This window comes from Schistocerca nitens, chromosome 6 (assembly GCF_023898315.1).
Source record: "Schistocerca nitens isolate TAMUIC-IGC-003100 chromosome 6, iqSchNite1.1, whole genome shotgun sequence".
Lineage (NCBI taxonomy): Eukaryota > Metazoa > Arthropoda > Insecta > Orthoptera > Acrididae > Schistocerca > Schistocerca nitens.
In genome coordinates this window covers 576,555,914-576,570,499 of record NC_064619.1, presented here as the reverse complement: position 1 = coordinate 576,570,499, position 14,586 = coordinate 576,555,914, and the positions used below count along the sequence as shown (strand labels likewise).

Sequence of the window (14,586 nt, the reverse complement as noted above, 5' to 3'; positions counted from 1 at the left end):
CGCAACGTTATAACGCTCTGAATTTATTTTTGTTCCACGATCAAGGAAATCAGCGTGGATAACACTATCTGCGTCCCAGAACAATGTTGCCATGATTTTTCCAGCTGAGGGCTGCGTCTTGAATTGCTTTTCCTGGGGCGAGTCTTTGTGTCGATATTCCATAGCCTGACGTTCCGTCTCCGGGTCGTAATGGTGTACCGACGTTTCGTCTCCTGGCACAACTGAATGCAGAAAAACGTCACCTAAATTCTCGTAATGCGAGAGGAGTTCCTGCAAATTTCAAGTCCGTGCGCTTTCATTTGAGGAGTCAGTATCCGGGGTACCCACAGTGCTCAGATCTTCTGAGAGCCAACCAAAGCAATTATGTGACCCACACGTTCCTGTGAAATGCCGATTGTGCTTGCAATTTCTCTGAGTGATACGGCGATCGTCCTGAATCAGTCTGTCAACATTTTGCTTGTGAAACTCGGTGGTTGCTGTCACAGGACGTCCAATTCATTGTTTGTCACGCAGATCAGATGTTCCCGCCTCAACATCTTTAAACATACTCGCCCAACGACGCACAGTACTCATATCAACACAATCACCATAAACTGCTTTCATTCTCTGATGAATCTCCTTTGGGTCGACACCTTCGGCTGTCAAGAATTCAATGACTGTACGTTGCTTAAATCGCATTGACCGACTATCTGCGCAGGGTTGCATACTTTACACTGTAGCAACACAACCGTTCAATGCTAAAGCCGTTGGCACATGGACCGTGCTGTCGAACGTCAACATTGAGCGTGCTGAGTTCAACGTGCTGCTGAGCGCTCAGGAACGATGCGACTTGTGCATACGGTACGTGGACCCCAACGTTGTACACGCGATCATAACGCACTCCAGCGGCAGTTGTGGGATGTTTCTAGTTCGTAAATCATACTGTTTGCTAAAAGGGCGCCCTTAAAATTCCCATGTTAGCTCCATTAAAACGAACATTTCCTCCATTGTCCAAGTGCTAGTCACGTTGTTCTATATGTAATATACACAAATAAAAACTTCAATATCCAAGTACATGTTTTAAGACGAAAAGGAAAGTACGTACCATAAGCACAATATCAATAAGCACACAGGCTTACAAACGTTCCGTTACAAACAGTGCGCTACAAATTTGCAATTGTTCTCCACATAAGATAAACATTATTTCATCATTCCCACATTATAGTAAAACCCCAAGGTCATCCTTACTTGATCACTGTTCCCCTATTCGCACAATCTTTGCAACATGTGAATCACGAAACGTAAAAGATAAAGGAGCAAAATATCTTTATACAAGTAGCACAAGCTGTCCTGTAGATTAAGCCAATCGAACAAACTCACTCCTCAAAAAAGGTGAACTTATATTTAAATATCATCAAATATTATAATATATACTTATATTAGACTAATAATAAAATATCAGAACCTGTTAAATACGCGAATGTTAGGGAAAAAATTGTTGGCTCGAGGGAGACATGAACTACCAACATCTTGCTTAGTTAGTTTGGATATCAATTACACTACTGACTACGCTGAACCGACAACACAGAAATTGGAGCCCATATTAGCCTGTTCCCTCTTGCTAAAAGATTTAATCGTAGCTGTGTTACTAATTGAAATTTAATTATAACAATTTGTACCAAGAGCAATGCGTTTGTGGTGGATCCTCATTGTGTCGTTGCCTTCAAATGGCATAGTCTTATAATACGCAAATTACAATAATTCTTTTGCCACGAATATGATATTTCTCATTATTTTACTGGAACTAATCACACAGTTGACAACGTGTTTTCGAGTGATTCTCAATTTGCTGGTGGTCAGAAACGGCATATGCACGTATAGCCTTGAAATGAATGCCAATATGGCGCCTCACAACTCCGTGCTGAAGGGAGCTGGCGTGCGTGTGACGTAGGTGCGGATGTGCCACCTGATTGGTCAACGCTCAGACGCACGCTCAGAATATCTGACATGCTAGATATTGCTCTGCACGTTCGGAAAGACTCCAGAACGTCCTGTTCCACGCTATGACATCAAAAACTCGGCACGCTTAACGCTCAACATTCGGATGCACGGTCCGTGTGTGCCAATGGCTTAAGGCTTACCGCCAACTGGAGCTGTAGAGAAGAGGCTATGGGACAAGCCAGTCCAGCCACGTACCAATGCTGCCAACTGTTGAAGAGTTACGAAGGTGGAGGCATTACTTTTCAGTCAACCCTCATACATCTGTGAATTTATAACTCTGTAACAAACGTATTTTCGTGATTTATATATATATATAGGGTGCGTCAAATAATGTATACACACTTTGAAGCGTCACAGAAAATTTATTTCCCGTTCTACAATGTTAAATTTCTGGAAATGGAAAGCTTAAAGTCCAATTGGAAAAATGAATGTACTTTGCAAATGTGATTAATGTTCAAACTGGTGGCCTTCAGTATCAATACATTTCTGAGTACGAGTCAGCACTGATTCCGTACTTCGTACCAAAGTGTCCAATGAGATTTCTGCGCACACCGCCTAAATCTCATTCCAAAGTGTGTCCAGATTACGTGGTTTACGTTTGTACACCTCATCTTTTACTGGGCGCCATAAGAAGAAATCCAGCGACGTGAGGTCTGGAGAGCGTGCAGGAAACTCGATTGGTCCCCTGCGTCCTACCCACTGGCCTGGCACATTGTGATCCAGGTATGCTCGTACATTCCTATGATAGTGCAGTGGGGCGCCATCTTGTTGGAAATAAAACTCATCATTACCGTATAATGCACAAAGGAAGGGAATATGGAGTCAGCAAGCATTGTTAGGTACGTTTCTCCAGTAACAGTACCTTCAAAGCGGAAAGGCCCAATGACTCCCCTTGCAGATAAACCACACCAGGCAAATTCACAGCCTTTTCAACTGTAATCTGAGGATTATCTTCAGCCCAGTACACAAAATTGTGCCTATTCACAGTTCCATTGAGTCTGAATTGGGCTTCATCCGACCAAATTATGTTACCCATAAATCCCGGTTCACGTCTCAGTATCTCCTAAACCCATTCACAAAATTCTAACTTTCGATCTGGATCGTCGTCACTTAGCTGCTGCATCAGCCTTGGAATGTACACAAGAAACTTGCCTTTCTTCAGAATGCGTAGCACACTACTAGCACTTACATTACTCTCACGTGCCGCTTGCCTTGAAGATTTTTGAGGCGAACGCTGAAACAGTTCCAAGACCGCAGTTGTGGAATCATCACTTGTAGCTGTACGAGGTCGCCCTGATCGACATTTATGCACATCACACGCTGTTCCACGAATTTCGAATTTGTCTCGTAGGCGTGTAACTGTTAACCTTGAAGGTGGTTCTGTACCATACTCACTTCTCCACTGTCTTCGAACCGCAGCTACATTCTCAAACTTCCAGTACCACTTAATTATCTGCTTCCGCGCTTCAAAGTTCAAACGCACGTCCGCCATGTTGCAGTTACTTCCTTGGCCACTGCTGCCACCTGTTGAAGAAACATAACATAACTTTCTCACAGATATTTAACCTTGTAGAACGGGAAATAAATTGTCTATGACAGTTCAAAGTGTGTATACATTTTTTTTGGCGCACCCTGTATATTGTAGCATGCAACTCGGAGGTCTTCGTATATCATACGTCAAATAAATGGGTAATAAGAGTTATGGTGAGTGTGAGTGTGTGTGGTGTGTTTAGGCGCGCTGGGCACGGCGGCGTCCGGCTGGCTGACGAGCGCTCTGCTGCTGGGTCGGGCGCTGCCCACGCGGCCCCACCTGCTGCTGCTCAGCCTCTCCCTGACGCAGCTGGCGCGCGTGCTGCTCGCCGGCTTCCCCTTCTCCGCCACGTCGGCGCTCTCCGGCAGGTAAGGCCGGTATTACACTATCAAATTTCTTTGTCCAATATCTTTGTCCAATATCTTTGTCAGAGACATATGGTGGTGTAATAGGCAACTTTGTCAAATGTCGTCCAATATTTGATCAAATCTAGGGCCTCGCTGTCGATTTGATCAAAGAAGTCGCTTGTCTTCTGTTCACTGCAATGTTACATGTTGCCACATGGAGCGCTAGCATCGCTGCAGCTTTCTGTCGTCTGTAGTGTTTTAATAAACATTGCCGGTAAATACAATTGGTGTGTGTCGACAACTACAAAATTAATAGAGATGTATGAAGCTGATGAGGAGCTTTACAACGTGAGGCACGCTGAATGCAAAAATAGATTAAGAAGATTGGAGACCTGACCTGACCCAACCTAACCTGACCTAACCTAACCCTCTCCTGTAGAAAGGAATCGGAGTGTTACAGTGAGCCTGTCTTCTGCAAATGTAGCAGTTCTTAAGTGAATATTGTGCTTTGTGATATGAGGATACACTTCATTGAGCACATACAGAAATGTATGCCCATCCATTCTTAAGTAATTGATGTACGACTTGATGTCCTCCACTATAAGCTCACGTAACAAGTTTTGTTGAATGCTTTTATCGTGTCGTCGTAAAACCCACGGCTTCATCCGGGTATATTTACTTCCCCCCCCCCCCCGCTTCTCTTCCGCATGTGCACACAGTGCAATTGTGGTACATGCAACTGCAGCGGTGAATAACAAGTTGTTGTTGTCAGCCATCTTGAACTTTATCGAAAAATATGATGACAGTGTAATACCCCTTCTAGCGCTACGTCAAAGATCTTTGTCAAATATATTTGATGGAATATTTGATCACATCTTTGATCAAATCTTTGACAAAGAAATTTGATAGTGTAATACTGACCTAAGCACTGGCATTACGTCACTCTGAGTCCGACATTCTCCTGCAGGCCGTGTTCTGCTGACTCAGGAAAACGGTTGAGCCCAGGAGGCTGAGTGGGAAAAAGTATGGACCAATAACCGACCAACTTTCCAACTTGCAGTTGGTTGAACCTGCCCATACAGGTCATCGGCTTTGGCCAGTAGCGTAATAAAGTTGTGGCGACTCATATCTTTCGTGCACAAAGAAAGACTGCACAGAATACCAAAAAATTACACTACTGGCAATTAAAATTGCTACACCAAGAAGAAATGCAGATGATAAACGGGTATTCATTGGACAAATACATTATACTAGAACTGACATGTGATAACATTTACACGCAATTTGGGTGCATAGATCCTGATAAATCAGTACCCAGAACAACCACCTCTGGCCGTAATAATGGCCTTGATACGCCTGGGCATTGATGGCTTGGATGGCGTGTACAGGTACAGCTGCCCATGCAGCTTCAACACGATACCACACTTCATCAAGAGTACTGACTGGCGTATTGTGGCGAGCCAGTTGCTCGGTCACCATTGACCAGACGTTTTCAGTTGGTAAGAGATCTCGAGAATGTGCTGGCCAGGGCAGCAGTCGAACATTTTCTGTATCCAGAAAGGCCCGTACAGGACCTGCAACATGCAGTCGTGCATTATCCTCCTGAAATGTAGGGTTTTGCAGGGGTCGAATGAAGGGTAGAGCCACGGGTCGTAACACATCGCAAACGTGATGTGCACTGTTCAAAAATGGTTCAAATGGCTCTGAGCACTATGGGACTTAACATCTGAGGTCATCATTCCCCTAGAACTAGGACTACTTACACCTAACTAACCTAAGGACAGCACACAAATCCATGCCCGAGGCAGGATTCGAACCTACGACCGTAGCGGTCGTTCGGTTCCAGACTGAAGCGCATAGAACCGCACGGCCACACCGGCCGGCGTCCACTGTTCAAAGCGCTGTCAATGCGAACAAGAGGTAACCGAGACGTGTAACCAATGGTACCCCATACCATCACGCCGGGTGATACGCCAGTATGGCGATGACGAATACACGCTTCCAATGTGCGTTCACCGCCATGTCGCCAAACAAAGATGCGATAATCACGATGCTGTAAACAGAACCTGGATTCATCAGAAAAAATGACGTTTTGCCATTCGTTGACCCAAGTTCGTCGTTGAGTACACCATCGCACGCGCTCCTGTCTGTGATGCAGCGTCAAGGGTAACTGCAGCCATGGTCTCCGAGCTGATAGTCCATGATGCTGTAGACGTCGTCGAACTGTTCGTGCAGATGGTTATTGTATTGCAAACGTCCCCATCTGTTGACTCAGGAATCGATACGTGGCTGCACGATCCGTTACAGCCATGCGTATTAGATGCCCGTCATCTCGACTGCTAGTGATACGAGGCCGTTGGGATCCAGCATGGCGTTCTGTATTACCCGCCTGAACCCACTGATTCCATATTCTGCTAACAGTCATTGGATCTCGACCAACGTAAGCAGCAATGTCGCGATACGATAAACTGCAATCGCGATGGGCTACAATCCGACCTTTATCAAAGTCGGAAACGTTATGGTACGCATTTCTCCTCCTTACTCGATGCATCACAACAACGTTTCACCAGGCAACGCCGGTCAACTGCTGTTTGTGAATGAGAAAACGGTTTGAACCTTTCCTCATGTCGGCACGTTGTAGATGTCGCCACCGGCGCCATCCTTGAATGAATGCACTGAAAAGCTAATCAAATGGTTCAAATGGCTCTGAGCACTATGGGACTCAACTGCTGAGGTCATTAGTCCCCTAGAACTTAGAACTAGTTAAACCTAACTAACCTAAGGACATCACAAACATCCATGCCCGAGGCAGGATTCGAACCTGCGACCGTAGCGGTCTCGCGGTTCCAGACTGCAGCGCCTTTAACCGCACGGCCACTTCGGCCGGCCAAAAGCTAATCATTCGCATATCACAGCATCTTCTTCCTGTCGGTTAAATTTCGCGTCTGTAGCACGTCATCTTCGTGGTCTAGGAATTTTAATGGCCATTAATGTATATTTTAGATCTGTATTAATTTTTAGTATATAGGCTACGACGACAATTTAATCTCTATCATAGACCATGTTGTAGTATAGGTTGGAAGGAGCCAGTTTTAATTGTCAGTAGGCAATGCTAAGGAACGTGATACCATAACAATAATTATTGTCATGGCGCGCATTTTAGGGACATTAAATTTTGATGAATTATTTTTCATCCCAATTTTGACGGTATTACAGGTCAAAGAAGACCTGTGGTATCGGTAGTTTCCTAAATCATGCTCCTACATATCACTCTGGTGAATTCTGCCGTGTTTACGCTTAGGGTTCTATCTGTTGATGTTTGGCTTCGTATTCATCTAGGAAACCACTCGATTTTCGTAGCTGTGGCATGCATTTCAACTTGTGCTACCTTTTAACACAATGCATTTGCAATACTGACTAATGAGCAACTACTAAATTAACTCCAGACCTGCCACTATTTCAGATGAAACTTTAAGTAAATGACCTCTTTGCCGGCCGGTGTGACCGACCAGTTCTAGGCGCTTCATCTGAGGTAATCAGTCCGCTAGAACAGAACTATTTAAACCTAACTAACCTAAGGACATCACTCACATCCATGCCCGAGGCAGGATTCGAACCTGCGACCATAGCGGTCGCGCGGTTCCAGACTGAAGCGCCTAGAGCCGCTCGGCCACACCGACCGGCAGATGGAATGAGCAAGGAAAATCAGCAGCATGAAAATCGGATAGATCTAAATTTGTTGGAAGGTTTCAGATAAAGCGCATTTCATTTACACGGGGAACCACACACAGACCTCTAGTGCGAACTATTCTACAGTACTGTACCGATGTCCGGAGTCCACATTATGTCTGCCGTTTAAAGAATGCAAAGACGTGCTGTTACGGTAGTAACAGGTCAGCATAATCGGTACGAAAATGTAACTGAAATCACTTGCTAACTCAAATGGAAACCTTTTCTTAGAAAAGGCGTCCTGTTTTTCGAAACCTTGTCCTCTAGGTTTGAAAAACTCTAGTTAAAGTGACTACCTGTGTTGTGATCTGTGGACGTCCACTTTGATAAAAAAAACTCGCTGCCGCTGAAAAAGACTAATAAAGGGGTCCTGGTAGAACGGAAGCGTGGATTCTAAGACACCACACACACAATGACAGTAACACAGAAAAGTGAATACTAAAACATATTACAGTACTTAACTTTGGTAACGCTCGTTACAGCAACTGTAGAATGCATATTTAGCCTATTGTCCTGTGTAGACTGCAGTGCCATGAACACAAACTAAATAATGTTCTCTCAACTGAAGACGGAAGAAAACTAATCTTACACCTCGTATTAAAATCAGTCGCTGATAATGGCACAAAAAAAAACGCAGTTCTGTCAGTCCAACATCCAACAGCCAATGGTCATACAGCCAAAGACAACACAAGTGCAAAGTAAGATGGAACATTTATACCTACTAGAATGTCTCATTAAGTGTAACGTTATAACGATATAATCTGTAATGCTATAATACTGTGAAGTTAAATTATATTTATTGTGTTTAATATTGTCCACTGCGTGAAGTGTGACTTACAACGTTAAGAACAACTTTGGTGGAGAACGTTCTGTGCAAGTGCACTGTTTCTTTGATTATAACGTTTGGCTATCTAAGAACTAGTGTTTCCTGCGGACGGTAGTTAATTGTTTTCTGAAGATGGCCCAATAAGCCGAAAATTACTTGCAAATACACAATAATCAACAGGACAAAAACAATTTACTTCTTATTCAATCTTTAAAAACTGTCGTAGCTTAAAATGTATAAGCAGTGAAACACGGATTTTATATCATTATTAAATCGAATTCTAAATTATTATATACATTTTACTTATACGCACATACTCCTACCTATATAAGTCGTACCAACATAATACAAAGACTGCGCACGCACCTAACCTTAAGATACAATTTTTTCCTTACTTTGTTATTAAAATAATGAACAAGACAACGAATTCTTTACCTATACGTACAGTACAGACACAACCCAAAAATGAACTGTGCACAAACACAAACAAACGGCATCCAAAACCCAGCTGCAGCTAAGTGACATAATAATAGCATCTACTTGAAACTAAATTACATTTTACATGCGTGAGGATAATAATGGGCAGATACAAAATTCCGTCTCAAGCCCTCAAGCCATTTATATATATATATATATATATATATATATATATATATATATATATATATATATATATATATATATATATATGAATGCATTGAAAATATACGCATCAGTTCTCATACATTCGTGTAGTGAAGTACAAGAAGTCAATACCTATCAAGAATATGAATAAGGGCAGTATGTCAGACCTCCTTTGCACCTGTTCAAAGTGCAATATGTTATAGCCAAGTACACATCCTAAAGTGTACACCGGAACCGATTCACTTGTGAAAGATAGCAGAAACAAAAATAGATATACATAATGTCATCATATATCCACGAATTAATAATCAGATTGGCGCAAGGGTGGAGGGAGTTGTAGACAGGGGTCTACTACTAGACATAGTACAGAGAGTGAATATGAATGATCACGTATGCACTATGGTCAACACTAAGGACATTATTGAATAATTAAACCAACATAGTGTGGGCCAAAAATAAATTTAAAGGATAATATATTGTACAACACCCCTCAAAATGACAAACTGCCTATTGGCTTCTGTCTCGGGTTCTTCGGCCGACGTTCATCTAATGATTTTTCTGACGTTTCGCCAGCACGAGTGGCTGGCATTGTCAAAGCTTCACCCTCCATTGCCGGTGGTGAACTGGAGGCGAGCTCGCGGCCGCAGACTATATGTACCTGGCGCGCCAACGTCCGAGGGCTTCTCCGCGGTCATTTCCGGTGCGGTTCTCCTCTTGCTACCTGCGACGGTCGTTCGCTGCAGTACGGGAAGCCAGGATCCGTTTACCTTAAGGCTTTCCTCTTTCTTGTTGAAACTGTTCGCGTGTTTTTGGATTTCTACAGCTTCTCTGAACAAGCGCGTGTGATAGTGCTTCTCTACAGCCAGAACTTCCGTGTCGGCGAATTTTATTACGTGGTCGGTCTCATTCAGTGCGTGCTCTGCCACGGCCGATTTCTCCACCTGCCCCAACCTGCACATGCGGAAAAGGAAAAGTTTATGTCGGAATGACTGGACGATCCATTAACACCAGGATCAAAGAGCATAAGCGACATTGCAGGTTGGGGCAGGTGGAGAAATCGGCCGTGGCAGAGCACGCACTGAATGAGACCGACCACGTAATAAAATTCGCCGACACGGAAGTTCTGGCTGTAGAGAAGCACTATCACACGCGCTTGTTCAGAGAAGCTGTAGAAATCCAAAAACACGCGAACAGTTTCAACAAGAAAGAGGAAAGCCTTAAGGTAAACGGATCCTGGCTTCCCGTACTGCAGCGAACGACCGTCGCAGGTAGCAAGAGGAGAACCGCACCGGAAATGACCGCGGAGAAGCCCTCGGACGTTGGCGCGCCAGGTACATATAGTCTGCGGCCGCGAGCTCGCCTCCAGTTCACCACCGGCAATGGAGGGTGAAGCTTTGACAATGCCAGCCACTCGTGCTGGCGAAACGTCAGAAAAATCATTAGATGAACGTCGGCCGAAGAACCCGAGACAGAAGCCAATAGGCAGTTTGTCAACAAGTGGCCACGAAAGCCTTAACAATTTTGTACCCCTCAAAATGTAAAACCAACAGTTATACAGAGTGAAAAATATGAAGGGTTAAAAAAACTATATATAGAGTAATATATCCTTGTGTACCTTGACACAAAGGTCAGACTTAACTGAAAACATCATTAAAAATATCAATAGCAACCTACGTTCAGTACACCCTGTCAATGTGTACAACTAAACCTAGAAGCCAATCTGACAAAAGGAACAGGGATCATATAACATCATACTATGATTGTTTCAAAATCTAAACAAAATTTATACAGTGTACAATAAAATACAAACCATAATGAAAAGGCTACAAGACACATCAACGAGAGGAACGTAATACACCATTTAGTACCTTCACATAAAGTGACATGTACCAAGATAATTTATAGCTCTCTGTACAAGTGTGTGAACGTATATTCCATAAGTGCAAATGTAGTATAATGGAAACGTATTATGTGCCACTAGCATCCAATCATACATTCATGCATACTTATAGAAAATAGCTTGTTGAAGTGAGAATAACAAGTAAGTATAAAGGACATAAGGGTGAGGGAATTATCATAACTGTAAAATAATAAATTTTACACGATAATTCAAGACAAAATCTATACTGTGTATAATATAACGCTGGAATAATGAGAAAGTAGAAATACACATACATAGAAAAGTAATTCAGTTATTTATCTCCAACATAACACGATGAATGCTCGTATACAAAAGTAAGCTTGTAGCCTTTTTTATAACTGTGTGAACAAGATGTCCAAAAAGGTAGAAATATTCCATCTTATTCTGCGCTTGTATTATCTTTGGCTGTGTTATCATTGGCTTAGTTTTGTGTTCTCTTGGATTGTACTTGTATGTCGGACTGCCAGTATTTCACTTTCTGTTGACCAAGTCAGTTCTTTGATACCTAATACCTTTGTTAAATGTTTCTCTCAATTTGAATTGACCATGGTAACCTTCGTACTTGAAGACTTGTATGTCATGTGATGTTGCCACTGTCAGAAATTTTTTTCGTATATATCAGAAGTGTTTGATTGTGTTTTTCTTTGGATCTTGTATTCTGTTTCGATGTTCATAGATTTTTCTTTTATTTTGTTCACATGTGCAGAACCGTAAAACTGGTCTTGACCGAAACCAGTTGTGAATAAATAAAGTTACAAGATAGCTTCGTGTCATCATGTATTTTTCTGAGTTCTATCCAATTACCTGCAGAATGTTGATTACGGTATAAAATTATCTGGTGTGGTATGTGGTACCATCTGCATTCACCTTCCGGTATCCAGCATCATGCGCTGTGGGAATTTGTTTCGTGCGCTATGGTACTGTACAACTTTTTCTGCACTTCAGTAAGACAGCAAAACACGCTTTGGACTAAGAATGCACTCCAGCCGTTCCTCAGACGTTGGTAAGGGCGCTATATCGAGAAGAGTATTAGGATGAGAGTTTGCACACACAAACACACACACACACACTCAAACACACACACACACACACACACACACACACACACACACTGCCGTATTGCTCTGTTAGTTCTGTCTCTGACCCCTACTCCACTATCGTTGTTCCCGTAGTTCATTCTTTGCTACAAAATTGCGGAAGTTCGGACTCTGACCCCTGCTCCGCTATCTTTCTTCTCATAATTTGTTCAACGTGTCCCAGAGACGTCATATTACTCCGCTAATTCGATCGCTGACCCCTTGCTCTGCCATCTTGGTTCTCATAGTTTGATCCGTGACCATCAAAGATGTTTCAGTGGTAGTTTAAACTCTGACACTCTGCTCCACCACCTTTGTTCTTGTAATTCGATCACTGGACCTTCCGGAGACATTACAACAGTAGCTTGATCTCTGACATCTGCTTTGTCATCTGCCTCTGGGATATACTGGGTAAATCACCATAAATTTACACTGCAAATATTGCGGAAATGGAAAGTGCTATTGATATGCAGTTTTCACATAATGGGGCTCGTATTGTTAGCCAATCAACAGATTGTAATAATACCTAGGAAGTATACTTTTTGCACAAACATACAGTTTTTAAAGATAATTATGCTTATTGAAATAAATTGAAATAAGAACACCGTGAATTCATTGTCCCAGGAAGGGGAAACTTTATTGACATATTCCTGGGGTCAGATACATCACATGATCACACTGACAGAACCACAGGCACATAGACACAGGCAACAGAGCATGCACAATGTCGGCACTAGTACAGTGTATATCCACCTTTCGCAGCAATGCAGGCTGCTATTCTCCCATGGAGACGATCGTAGAGATGCTGGATGTAGTCCTGTGGAACGGCTTGCCATGCCATTTCCACCTGGCGCCTCAGTTGGACCAGCGTTCGTGCTGGACGTGCAGACCGCGTGAGACGACGCTTCATCCAGTCCCAAACATGCTCAATGGGGGACAGATCCGGAGATCTTGCTGGCCAGGGTAGTTGACTTACACCTTCTAGAGCACGTTGGGTGGCACGGGATACATGCGGACGTGCATTGTCCTGTTGGAACAGCAAGTTCCCTTGCCGGTCTAGGAATGGTAGAACGATGGGTTCGATGACGGTTTGGATGTACCGTGCACTATTCAGTGTCCCCTCGACGATCACCAGTGGTGTACGGCCAGTGTAGGAGATCGCTCCCCACACCATGATGCCGGGTGTTGGCCCTGTGTGCCTCGGTCGTATACAGTCCTGATTGTGGCGCTCACCTGCACGGCGCCAAACACGCATACGACCATCATTGGCACCAAGGCAGAAGCGACTCTCATCGCTGAAGACGACACGTCTCCATTCGTCCCTCCATTCACGCCTGTCGCGACACCACTGGAGGCGGGCTGCACGATGTTGGGGCGTGAGCGGAAGACGGCCTAACGGTGTGCGGGACCGTAGCCCAGCTTCATGGAGACGGTTGCGAATGGTCCTCGCCGATACCCCAGGAGCAACAGTGTCCCTAATTTGCTGGGAAGTGGCGGTGCGGTCCCCTACGGCACTGCGTAGGATCCTACGGTCTTGGCGTGCATCCGTGCGTCGCTGCGGTCCGGTCCCAGGTCGACGGGCACGTGCACCTTCCGCCGACCACTGGCGACAACATCGATGTACTGTGGAGACCTCACGCCCCACGTGTTGAGCAATTCGGCGGTACGTCCACCCGGCCTCCCGCATGCCCACTATACGCCCTCGCTCAAAGTCCGTCAACTGCACATACGGTTCACGTCCACGCTGTCGCGGCATGCTACCAGTGTTAAAGACTGCGATGGAGCTCCGTATGCCACGGCAAACTGGCTGACACTGACGGCGGCGGTGCACAAATGCTGCGCAGCTAGCGCCATTCGACGGCCAACACCGCGGTTCCTGGTGTGTCCGCTGTGCCTTGCGTGTGATCATTGCTTGTACAGCCCTCTCGCAGTGTCCGGAGCAAGTATGGTGGGTCTGACACACCGGTGTCAATGTGTTCTTTTTTCCATTTCCAGGAGTGTATTAACAAACTAAAAGTGGGGTAAATTGTAAGGTCAGTGGTGTTTGTTGCAGAGTTCTAGTGCGAGTCGTTTACGAGATATCGTCTTTTGAAAAGCTCCCACAATGACACTTGTACAACACCTGTATTAGCACATATTAAAGAGCAACACAAGTTCATACACTAGTTATGTGGACTCTGATCAGTAAAGAGAAATTTACCGTGATATGAACATTGAAAGTGGATTCACCTCGTGATTCTTGAAGTTTTCCCGGCTTACTGAATGTTCGATGAGATTTCGGGATTGCAGCCGGATCACGTTGACTTCTTGCCACGGTATTTCTGCTGGCAATCGTCCAGCCATCTTCAGGTGAGTGTCCGTCACTGGAGACTGCAAGTTCCCGGAGTCAACTTCATAGCAAAAACCTGGCGCGAAAACACATGCGCATTGGCCTCCGACACAGGAGCGTCCTCTATCGAAATCCGCGCCCTCTGAAGCTACTGTTCTATCTGTGCAGCGCAGGCGCATGCGTAGAGGTGAAAACTACATGTCCGCCCTCTGTCGGAATGCGC

The 14,586-nt window shown here is 44.3% G+C and overlaps 1 protein-coding gene and 1 long non-coding RNA gene across 2 annotated transcripts in view; one reads left to right on the top strand and one right to left on the bottom strand.

Annotated features, from left to right (window-relative positions):
• The window catches only part of LOC126263679 (visual pigment-like receptor peropsin), a 152,978-nt gene that overhangs the window by 16,856 nt on the left and 121,536 nt on the right, over positions 1 to 14,586 (top strand). The window contains exon 2 of the mRNA XM_049960801.1: positions 3,714 to 3,879. Coding sequence (XP_049816758.1) covers positions 3,714 to 3,879 — 166 coding nt within the window. The remainder of the gene's footprint in view (positions 1 to 3,713; positions 3,880 to 14,586) is intronic.
• Positions 1 to 14,586, bottom strand: part of LOC126263680 (uncharacterized) — a 164,037-nt gene that overhangs the window by 80,360 nt on the left and 69,091 nt on the right. The gene's annotated exons all lie outside the window — the stretch shown is intronic.